Below are 11,889 nucleotides of genomic sequence, written 5' to 3'. Positions count from 1 at the left end.
TAAATCTCACTTTCTTATATTTACCACCAGAGCCTTCTTTTTCAATCCTTTTTTTTAATGATGAGAGCCAGGTGAACAAAGGCTTAATGTCATTTCATTTATTAATTCTAAAGTGTGTTTTTAGCAGCAAAGCATGCATTGAGTATGTGCAATCATTTGAGAAGGAAAATGAGAACACAAACATCTACAAAATCATACTCAGAAAAGGGGTCTCTGCTCCTTCTAAAGTGAAAGTGGATTATTTGATTATTCAAAAAATAATTTTATGATTTTAAAAATTAAGACTGTAAATATTAATAAAGTGAAAGTGAAATTGAGACATGACTCTGTTGCTGGGGAAACCAGCAAGGCAAAGTCTTCTCTGTTCAGTAGCTGCCTGCCTCGCGTGGGGGTTGGAACGAGTACCGGGCGTAGAAACATTGCAATTGCCTGGTGAGTTGGTGTCTTCTCTTTGCAAGAATGATTGAATCTATTTAGAGAAATATTTGGGCTGGTTTATACACAATTAAAATATTTACACAAGTCATTAAGTGAAAATATAGTGTTCACAAGAAAAATGTTTTCAACAGCATGTGGTGGCATATCCATTTTTATTTCAACAGAAAGCATTCTCATTCCATTTTATAAAAATACCCATGAATTTTGTAATTAACAAAGACTCATTCATCAGAATTTTTTCATTTATCTAGTTTAAACATTTTTCAGAATCCTCTCATCATCCGTTTGCAGATTCCATAAGTTAATTCAGTTAGACGTCTTGGTGTCCTCTAAAGGCTTTTCTTAAATATTCTCTATATCTAGTCTTAGCTTGATCCTGTCACTTTTAAATGTCAGTGTTTTGTCATCTTTTCTCCTTAACTCTTGGCAGTCTGTGGTACCTTTCTTTCTACTTTAAAATTTATAACATATTCTTACAAATGTGCTCATATCAGTGACTTTTTGTGTACATGCACGTCTATGAAACTTATAATTTTTGTTGATTTTTTTAAAGAAAGAGGGACCTATTAATTTCACTTTTTCCTAAACTTCAAAAAGAAACAAACCAAAATTCTGCCCTTCACTGCCAGTGTTTGGAAGATCAGAATTCCTGCAATTAAGTCATCCTTTCTTCGTAACTATAAAGAAGAAATAATCAGAAAAGAAATCACTGAATAGTTAAAATAAAACCATTTTTGTCAATATATCTGTAACATGAACTGTTGATTAGTTAAAAACTGGTTGAGATAGTTTTACTTGCAATTATTTTGAACTTTGATATCTGTTTTTACAGCAAAGGCAGGCTTATTCATTAGGTAGCTTTAGCTAGTTTTTCACGCTATTCTTGCTTGGATAGTTTAGGGGTGGGGACGGTGAGCAGCAAGAGAAAGCAGTGTGACTAGTGGAAACATGAGCCTGTCTTTCCCCAGGGCTGAGCTCTGGGAAGGGGGAAGGGTTCAGTGAATTGGGCCAGGGCCCATCCTGGTGGATTCAGGCAAACGCCCTCAACTCCCTTGGAGGAACATGGGCTCTGTGTGTGGTTCACTCAAAGCTTCTGCCTTCCCTCAAGAGGGGAAGAGCTCACCCTGAAGCTCTGGGCTCTTGAAAGGAGGCTTTGCTCCACCTCTGCAGGCTGCCCTCTCCTCTGGACACCAAACCCACCATGGCAATTCCTTCAAAGCAAGAGTTTTTTGGGATAATTAATAATCTGATAGTGTGAAAAGGAATTTTCAGTGAACTGAGTCAAGGGTTGGTGGTGGTAAAACTTCCTCCAGCTTTCTAGGAAAGCAATAGAAGATGATATGCCATCTCCACCTTCCCCAGCCCCTCTAGAAATGTCTACCCTGGAAAAGTCTGTTTTCTACCCTTTGGGCTGAGACAGATCTATGAGGAGGAGCCTCCTGTCCAGAGCTTTGCCAGAAAGCCCTTTGCTACACTCATCCTCACTCCAGCTGGTCACATTGCTCCTGAGAAAGCTTAATTCTCACCTGGCGTTTTCACGTCTTCCTTTGCTGTGTTCCGGGATGTAGGTTTCATTTGTGACCTAGCAAGGGGTGGAAAGGCCCAATTGCAAGGCGATTGTTGTTATTGTCAGCTCTCCTTTGCCGAGGTGGTAGCCATCTGTACCCTCCCTCCAGTAATCCTAGTCACTTTGCTCTCAGGTACAGTGACTCCCACGTGCACCCATCCTACCTTTTCCCTTCAAATGCTAACTGGAGGCAGATTTTCAGATGGAGAAACCAGGGACAAGAGTGTCTCTAGCAGTCCAGATTGTATTCAGGAACCAGGAACCTGATTCTGACTGGGCTGCTTTCTCCAGTGTAGGAGAGCTTGAACCTGAAACATGCTCATTCTAAAACACAACCCCTATCTTCTCTCAGCTTCTAGCTGTGCCCATCTCTGCTGGGGAAGGCTGTGGAACGTTGACTTCTGACCCACTCTCAGGGGGAGAACTGAGGATTTGAAGCAGTAACTCACCAGGGAGATAGTGGAGGTGAGGGGTTGGGTGTGGCAGAAGCGTTTGAATAAAGCCTCTTGTACCTGCAGGATAGGTAAATGCCCGGTTATGCCAGCGAAGTCCTGGCCTTGGCACTGCAAGTCAGGCGGGAGTTAGATGGGCAGACTTACCTTCTTGTCCATGAGGCAACCAAACAATAAGATGAAGACACCCTGGAAAGGGGGATATGGGGTTAAGTTAGTCATGGAGGAAGGAACCAACCAAAATCAACCCATTCCCTCTCTTCCTCCTGCAACCTCTATCCTCTTGTCTAATTCCCATCCCGAGGCTTCCCATCTTGGGTTTTCTGTACCTTAGCACCATTTGGTGCATAGGATCCATTTCAGGTGCTTTCTTACTGTTATGGTTACAAAGGGGATGAATTTCAAAGGATTGGGTACTGACAATTCCCTGACTTTTCTGGCAAAACTAGATATTATTTTACAGATAAGAAAACCAAAGCTTAGAGAAGTTTGTCCAAAGTTATCCAGCTAGTCAGTGGAGGAACTGGGATCCAAACCTAAGCCTTCTAAAATTCCCGAGCCTATGTTTCTTCTGCTCCACCATAATACCTCCTTGGAAAGGCCATCTAAAAGGGCAAAAAGCACAGCCACCACCTTAGCACCTACCTGGGAGGTGTTGAGGACCGTGAAGACATAGTCAGGGACTATGGAGACTTCCTCTAACAGAGTGGCCAGGCCTAGCCCCCAGGTGATGCCGAAGATGGGTGTGAGAATGAGGAGGGCTTTGATCACCCCTAGAAGAGCTTGGCGCTGCTCCTCCTGGGGCCCCTCTGACAGCGAAGGTCTTAGCAACTTCAGCACGGCCATGGCTAGTACCAGCCCGTTTATAGCCACGATGGCCAGCACTGGCCCCACGAAGGTGTAGAGCCTCACTCCCTTCCTGTCCAACCAGCATGCCTCCTCCCCCAGGTATTGCCCTCGGGGTAGGTAGAGGCCCAGGGCGATACCTGCAAGCCCCATGGGGCAAAGGTAGCCGAGGACCACCATCAGGGAGAGTACTCGGTGCTTGGACAGCTGATGGAAGACAAAGAGCAGCTGGTGGGCCAACATCAGGGACTGAGCCAGCATCCAGAAAAAGGTGGCCAGGTAGAGGAAATGCGAGAGGAAGGCAGCGGCCAGGCAAAGTGGGCTGCGGGGCCCTGGAGGAAGCAAGGTGGCTCCTAGGAAGCAGGTGTCTGCAGCCAGCAGGCAGAGCACCACGTTGAGCAGGGCTGCGTGGCGTAAGTAGGCAAGTTTGTTCCGTGCCACGACCCTCCACACCAGCCTGTACACGCCCAGGCACACAAGCAGTGCCAGAATGGAGGCTCCCAAGCCCACCTGACCCAGGAGGTCCAGGGTGGGGTTTTCTGGAACCTTGTGTCGGGACATGAGGATGGAGAAGGCAGTGAGATGCCGGCAGATGCACTGAGTGCTGGGGCTGGCACTGGCTACCTGCACCTGGCACCCTTCATCCGACCAGCCCCCTTTGCCCTGGAAGAGATTATGGTCCCAGAAGACACAGTGGGGGGTGCCATCTATGTCCCCAAAGTTCATGATGACTTCTCCCTGGTTGAAGACCTGGTCACCTGCCATGATGGAGACGGTGAGGATCAGACCAGGAGTGGCATAGAGAGAGTCCCCCAGGCCTTTTCCATAGTTTGAGGGCAGAAGGTGGTCCAGTTTTTGCAGCACCAAGCTAGTGATACTGTTGTTGGTTCTATTATGGCCCAGTGGGGCCAGTGAGTGCCCAAGAATCTGTGCCTGCAGTCGGGACTGATTGGAGAAGGGGACACTGTAGTCAGCAGGAAATGGGGGTCTGACAAGCTCGGCTTGCAGCTGCACATTGGCCAAGCTGAAGGAGAAGGGATGATCCTCTGGGCACAGGCTGCGTGCCAGGGTCTCCACAGCCAGCAGGAGATTTGAGCCCGCCGAGGGCTGCTTGGCCTGGGCTGAGGTCCACAGAAAAGTGTTGTCCATGTCTAGCACCTTGTCTATGGTATTCAGGAGAGCCTGCGGCACCCAACAGAGAGATGAACTCTAGCTCCTAGAGCCCACGGCAGTGAGCCAGGGGCACTTGGAACTGTAGACCCCAAAACCCACCCTTCCAAGTCCAGCGCAAGACCCAAGCTTAGGGAGAAAGAGGGAGAAGACAGGCCTGTGAAGAGTGACTCTTTAGATGAGAAGAATAAGGAGCTGTTCAGCTAACCACTAGGCCATCTTTAAGTATGTGGTCTCCTGATGCACATCCAGCCCTAACCCTTCTTCCCCTCCATCTCTTGGGGCCACCCAGGCCCTAAGGGGACCCTTCTTCAGTTCATTGACCCCCACAGATCTATAAAGCTAGGAATGGTGCCCAGTGGTAGAGGGCACAATGTTCTGGAGTAGAGGGCCACATCCATGTCTGTGCACCCATATGTGATATATATTCCCAGACATAAAGGGTGTATAGAGTCATTGTCCCTGGTTATTCTTTTGGCTGCAGCTTATGGGTCACCAACTGATGCCTATACTAAGAGCTGGTTTAAGTGAGTCCAGCAAAGCCAAGTGTGTTTGAGTATCTCCATGTAGGTATCTTGTGTGTGTGCGAGGGAGTCACGTAATATCCACATGTCTGCGTGTGCATGAATGCCTCTGAACTCATGTCTTCACACCCCTTCCTGCCTTCCCTCGACCTCCCATGTGTTCCCAGCATCAGGCCTTCTCCACACTCCATGACCTTGGAGACTGATATCTAAGAGGGGAGATTGACCAGGGGAGCAGACACTTGGACTCCAGAAATGTCTGCCATCTGACAGCCCATGGTGTTGTCAGAGGGACAGAAGTGTCCAGAGGTGAAAAGCTTCCAGCCGCCATGACCCAGCTGGCCCCAGCTGTGGCTCAGAGATCTCACCTCCAGGGCACTGTGGTTAAGACGTATTCTGGCGTCTGCCACCACCTTGGCCAGGGAGCTCATGGTGCCCAGCACTGCCAGTAAGTCAGAGGGTGAGCTCACCACCACCACCTGCTCCGACAGCTGTGCCAGGATCTCTGGCACCTCCTCGGCAGGCCAGCCCTGGCCTTCCTGCAGCCTCTGAGACAGATAAGACAGCAGGAGGGGGGTGATGGGCGAGTCCTCATGAGGGAGGGTCCACCTCCTCCCCATGTCCAGCTCCTTCCTCTCCGTACCTGCACCCTGTCCCAGGGGAGCAGGAAGCAGAGAGGGGAGTGAGCCACGTGGAAGGAAATGACACCAACGTTAGTGGGACAGACATTTGACGGGATTAAGCTTTGAAAACAGCAACCCCCCACCCCCCCCATGAGAGTGCTGGCCACTCTAAGGCCCCCACACCTTCTTCCTGGCTCTGCTAGGGCTCCAGTTCAGAGAAGCGGAATAACCTTTGGGCTGGGCCTCAGGGGGAAAGGATTCTAAAGCTGGGTCCTGAGTGAGGAAGGGGTAGGTCATGGAGGGTGAGGCATGTGGGCAGCAGGGCCAGAAGCTTTACCTGGGCTTTATGAAGCAAGGCCTGGAGCCTTGTGTCTGTGCAGTTGCTGTGGATGGGCCCCCAGACCCCGTCAGACCCACATGGCCTCTTCACCATGCCCGTCCTGTTCACGGGACACAGGGCCTCTGCCACATGGCCAGCCTTGGTGACATTCCAGGCAACAGCTGAGAAGTCCTCAGGGCAGGTAGTGTTTCTACCTGAAGAATGATATCAGGGAAAGCTTAGCAACCACCATCTAGCCTGAGCCTTTCCTTGGGCAGAAGCTTGTGCAGGTTCTGGACCCGGGCCCCATTGCCCAGCACAGGGAAACGTTGAGGAGGAGCTCCCAGGGCAAGCAGGGGAGAGGTCGGCCAGCTGGACCCCAAGCCCCATGTACCATGGCTGATGGCGCTAGAGAAGAGGACCCCGTGAGGGGTCATTCCTGGGCTCTACAGGTCACAAGTGTACACAGTGTCAGCAGCAGGGCAGCGCTGACTGGCCAGTGCAAGGCACTGGGAGCCTGACATGTTGAGTAAGGAGGCTGAGGGTGAGAAGAAAGAAGGGAACAGCCACTGGGCCAGGAACAGACCCACAGCCCAGCAGGCCCAGAGGTGCCATTTCAGTCTTTCTAACAATTTTCAGAGCAGATGAAGCAGTAGGGAAGAGCTGAGTGGTATGTTGGCATCAAACTACTGAAGGCAGAGCTTGGATTTTGGTGAAGGGCACCCTGGGGGTCTTTAACTAGCTCTGCGACTTGAAGCCACAGTTTCCTCATTTGTAAAGTGGGGACAATCATCAAGCGAACCTTGATGAGTTCAATGAGATTGTGTGGATGAAAGGATTTTGCAAAAGTTATCTACACACATGTGGTTATTACTGTATCAATAGAATTGGGATAAAAACTGTTGGACTTGGACCCAGAACTCCCAGGTGAACTGCAGCCTCTGCTTCCTGTGAGCTGGAGAGCTGGCGGCCTGGAGGAGACCAGCTGCCCCCTCTCCCGTGATCCCTGACAGCTGGCCCCTTTCCATACCTTTGCTGCCCCCTCTGGGGCTCCAGGAAGCTGTACAGGCTGAATGGGTGCCGGGGGTGCAGCAGCTCAGCTGGAAGCCAGGGGAGGTGGTGCAGGAGATGGAGAGCTGGTCTGGAAGCTGAGCCACGTCTGTCGCCTGCAGGGACACCCTCACCACCTGGTACAGCTCCCACCTGAATCCCTGGGCCTCAAAGCAGCACGTGTACTCACCTGCAGACACACACGTGCTGCACCTCCCGGCTCCTCTGGCCCCCATCTGCCCCACAGAATCTCTGCTGCTTCCCAAGCCACACCCTAGTCTGCCTTCTCGGTGCCGACTCTGCTTAACCCCGGCAAGAAAGATCCCTGCCCCCAAGAGGATTTCTACAAGGAAGAAGAGATCTGGAGAAGAGCCTCCTGACCCTTTTTTATTAGCCTGTAGCTGTGAATCCTAAGGTGAACCTCTCTCCCTCCAGGAGATGCCCTTCCTGCACCACCTTCTGCCATTTCAACATCTTGAAGAAAAATACACACCTGTTCTTAGTCAAAATCGAGACCATGTTTTCAGTATTCTCCCACTATAGTTTCTCACACCAATGCGTCTCTGAGCCTTTGTTTCCCCAGAATGAATAAATGGAAAGATGAAAAGGGAAAGGAAGAGGAGAAAAGAGAAGAGGGAAGGAGAAGAGAGGGAGGAGGAAGAGGTAGAGATGAGTGGAGAGAAAAGAGGAGGAAGAAGAGGAGGGGAGGAGAGAGGAGAAGACAGAGGAGGGAAGGACAGGCTGGCTACCTGCCCATTTGTGGGAGATGTTGAAGATGCTGAGGACAGCCTGGCCCTGGCTGGAGGTCAGGGACACACGTGTCCCTGGCTGTAGGGGGAGGGGTCCGGGGCTCCCTGCACGCCACAGGAACCAGTTGAGGTTTGTGGTCTCGTGGCTCGTGAGAAGAGTCAGGTTCAGCGTGTCGCCAGGCGTCTGCGTCCGGGAGTGCAGGCTCAGGGTCCTGGGGACTGCAGGGAGGCAAGAGACAGGAACAGGAACTGGAGCAGGAACTCGTGGCCCTTGATGCAGCTAAGCTCTCTCTCCTTCCCCATCTTCTGAAGCCCATTCCCCCTCACTCCCTCCCCACCTAGCATTTTTTGTTTTGTTTGTCCCTGGAGTGTGGCTTCCAGCCTGGAACACCCTATCTGTCATTGGGAACAAAACAGGGAAATTTTTTGGCATATGACTTCCCCTCCCCAGGGAGGGAACCTTCTGTCCTTGTCTTTATGTCTCTGGAGCCATTGTTCACTAGTCTCACTACTCAGGTCCCCAGCTCAGGGCCTGTGGTCTGCTATGACGGTGGGCATTTTCTCCCACCCAGAGGAGCCACTGGGCTTGGGCCAGCCAGCAGAAATACAGGGGTCAGAGAAGAGAAAAACACAGAGAGGGTTTCTTTCACTTGGGGCCATCGGTTTCCAAGTTCTCAACCCTCATTACCAGGTCGCAGCAACTGGCAGTACCCGGCTTCAGTAGGGCTGAAGACAAGACAGCCACAAGGTTGGTGGTTGTGGGAAGTTTGGCAAGGATGATGATGGGAACTGGCATTCCACTGGTATCCAGAGAGGCAAGCACAATAGGTACACCCATCGTGGTTGACATTACACTCTGTGACAGAGGGAAGAGAAATGAGAAGTGGGCAGGCTGTTTGAGAAAGCCAGGGAGGCAGGATGAACAACTGCCTGATGCCTGAGAGGCTCTCAGCCTGGGTATCTGGAACAATCCCAAAGTCACAGGCACTTCAGTCACACCCATCCATCAGAAACTGCCTCCTCGGCCAGGGTTCAAAGCAGCAGAGGTTGTGCAGGGCGTCAGGGGTGGGGGCAGACAAGTCCTGGCCCACCTCAGTCTGCCCCTTGGACCCTCTGTTTAGAAGATGGGGACATGGGGCAGGAAGGGAAGGGTCTGTCTGGTGGGGAGGTGAGGAAGGAGCTGGGCCATGCAGACCCTCCAGGAAATAGGGAGGGGCTTGCAGCATCTCCGGTAAGCTGGCTGCAGGAGGCCTGGGATGCCCATGTTCCCTCCACTCTGAGCCCCCTTCCCACACAAGAGGTGTAAGAGCCACTGAGTTGCAAGGGTCGGTAGAACTTCCCCTTACCTGTTGTGAGGCTGAGGCCAGTGAGAGTTCTTGGGGAAGGGGAAGCCAAGGCAGCGGGGAGAGTAAGGGTCCTGGAGAGTGCCGCTGGCCAGGTCTCATTTGAAAAGTCCAGCTGTACATAGACCGAGACCAGGACTGATTCTACAGGAGCAGAGGGGACAGCTGGAGAGGAGAGGCAGCCAGGCCATGGGCTGGTCCCCTTTAGCCTCCCACACCAAGCTGGTCACTGACAGGAACCCGGAGCAGATCCCCTCGACCCCCAAAGCCCACCTAGGCATGGACAAGACTCAGGAAGGTAATAACTCCTCGCCTAGCTATGGTGCTTTCAGACACACTTTCACGTTACCTTCCCAACAACCTCCATTTTACAGATGAGGCTCTTAAAGAAGAATGATTTTCTCAAGGCCTCACAGCTAGAGAACTGGTGCACAGACCTGCCAGACCAGATCCAGTCCTTTCTCTTTACCCCACCGCACCCCTTGCTGTGCCCTCTCCTTTCTTTCTGCCCGTCCCTCCTCCTCCTGTCCATCCACTTACCACCTACTCCACTTTCTTGGTCCAGTTGCTGCCCAGATTCCCCTCCAGCCTGACTCTGTCCCTGGAACAGAGCACAGAGGAGAGACTTCTGAGGAGGGGTTGACCCAGGTTTCTCCCAGGGATGCCTTCCTCCCCAAGTGGCTCAGGGGGGGCCAGCCTGGCTAATCTGGCATGACTTGGTCTCTTTGAAGTTCCTCTTTTTGCTTGGAATCAAGGGGGCACATCAGGAGGGGAAAGCAGGCTTCTGGTGGGAGGTGCCACGGATGCAACCCAGGGCCTGCAAATCCCACCTGAACCAAGGAACCAGGCACACCCTGGAGAGTCAACATGCTTTGCTTAATTCCTTCCTGAATCAACCTGTCCCTGGGCCTCTAGGGTAATGGAAATGGCTGGGCCTGGAGCTCCAGCAGGGAGGGCTGGGCAGAGCTCACTGGGGCCCAGAGGCTTGGGGACTTTTACTCCCTCCATAGGAACTGCCATAAGGGTGAGCAGAAGGCAGAAACTTTCCTTAGTTCTGGTTCCTGTAAATTATCTCCTCACTAACTCCTTCCTCTCTCAAAATTGCATGTGCATGTGGATATCTATCTAAAAACAGATATTGATATAGATAAGGATAGAGATAGAGACAGAGATATTCACCTAGGAGAAAAGAGAGATCAGAAAGTACTAATCTAGACTCTGCAGGCTTTGGTCTATCGTCTACACCAATCGTTCCCAAATCTGGAAAGTTTTTCTTTTCATTTTTAAATTGCAAGCTTGACTGGAGGAGCGTTTATCCAAAGTGCAGCAAATATCACTGGAGCTCACAGGGACCCAAATAAACAAAGCTATCCCTACAACCTGGAGAATAAGACTGAACACTCAGAAATCCTATAACAAACTAGCCTTTTTTAATACATTACTTCCTCTCCCTCCAGCCTTTTCCCCTCCACCTATTCTTTCATCCCACACCTTGCTGCCTCTCACACCCAGAGGCCCCGACCACTGCCTTTGCAGACCTTCCCTGCGTGCTTACCCCAGTCTTACTCACAGGTTGGGAGGCTCGGGCATCTGGCGACCCCACCAGGGGGAGAGTCACGGCCAGGAGTAGCACGGGGGCAGCTGAACAGACCATGGTTCAGCGAAGCAGTCCTCTGGAGTTCTCCTGCTGCTGTATGATGCAAATTTCCTCAGAGAAGAGCTGGCAGGGCAGTGCAGAGATGGGATGGGAGGGAGGAGGGGAAGGAAGCCAGGGCCGAATTTACAGAGGAAGTGGTACAGCCCGTGACTGAGACCAATGGGCATTCAGGTCACTGTGGGGCCACTTGCCCCAGTGAGAGGAGTCTGCCCAGGTTCCCCTTGGGGTCTGGACCAAGGACTCAGAGAGCAGGAGAGGACTTAGGGGTCCTAGGTCACAACCGGCAATGTGTTGATAAGCCAGGTTCAGTCATGTCCACAAGGATCTGGGAAATGGGATTGTTCAGGAACTCCCAGGAAGCTAGATCATCAATCACAGAGCCAAGGTTAGAAAAGACAAACACTAGAGCTGATTGTTATCTTAAAATAATTTCCAGATCAACTTGAGTCTTAAATACAACAAAGAAATCTTGAAAAATGCTAGGAGAAATTATCAAATAATTTCACAAAATAATTTCGAAGTGAGGAAGGCTTTTCTAAGCAAGATACAAAATCCAGAAGCCACAAAGGAAATAAATTAGACTGTCTAAGAAGTTTTAAATTTGGGATGAAAAGCATGTTAGAGTAAAAAGGCAAAAGATAACATATTTGTAGGACTATGATTGAATACAGGCTAATCTTAACATAAGAATTTTTTATCTTACACATCAGTAAGATAGAAAATGGGCAAAAAGTAGGAACTGGCAGTTTAAAAGAAATAGCAATAGTCTGATAAAAATATAAAAACATCCAACTTCAGATATAAGAAAAGCAAATTAAAATAAAAAAAATACTCTTTGTCATCTACCAGTTATCAAAAGACAAGATAGTGATTATATTCAGTGTTGACACAAGTGTACTTGTACATTTGTACAAAATTAGTGTATGAGGATGTTCAGGGCAGAGTTGTTTGTGACAGCAAATTAGTTAAACCCAAACGTCCATTCAAAAGGGATAGGTTAAGTACACTATGGGATTTCCAAACAACAGAACATTGTTGTGGGGAAAAAAAGGGAAATAGCTCTATTTTGGAATGAACCCCAAAATATATGATGAAGTTCAAAGTGTATATTATGCTCCCCTTTATGTAAGAAAGAGAATCTATATTAGAGA

The 11,889-nt window shown here is 50.1% G+C and overlaps 1 protein-coding gene across 1 annotated transcript; it reads right to left on the bottom strand.

Annotated features, from left to right (window-relative positions):
* Positions 1-564: 564 nt before the first annotated feature.
* Positions 565-10,735, bottom strand: ADGRF3 (adhesion G protein-coupled receptor F3). Its single transcript, XM_058551621.1, has 13 exons — positions 10,652-10,735; positions 9,622-9,682; positions 9,085-9,225; positions 8,427-8,594; positions 7,739-7,957; positions 6,970-7,179; positions 5,958-6,154; positions 5,366-5,545; positions 3,103-4,485; positions 2,605-2,646; positions 2,455-2,517; positions 1,965-2,020; positions 565-1,115 (listed from the first exon to the last, which is right to left on the bottom strand). Exons 1-13 carry the CDS (start codon positions 10,733-10,735, stop codon positions 1,094-1,096), a joined length of 2,826 nt encoding a protein of 941 aa, XP_058407604.1. The 3' UTR covers positions 565-1,093.
* Between the last annotated feature and the right edge of the window lie 1,154 nt (positions 10,736-11,889).

Source organism: Diceros bicornis, chromosome 12 (assembly GCF_020826845.1).
Source record: "Diceros bicornis minor isolate mBicDic1 chromosome 12, mDicBic1.mat.cur, whole genome shotgun sequence".
Classification (NCBI taxonomy): Eukaryota; Metazoa; Chordata; class Mammalia; order Perissodactyla; family Rhinocerotidae; genus Diceros; species Diceros bicornis.
This window is presented reverse-complemented; position numbering and strand designations above follow the sequence as displayed.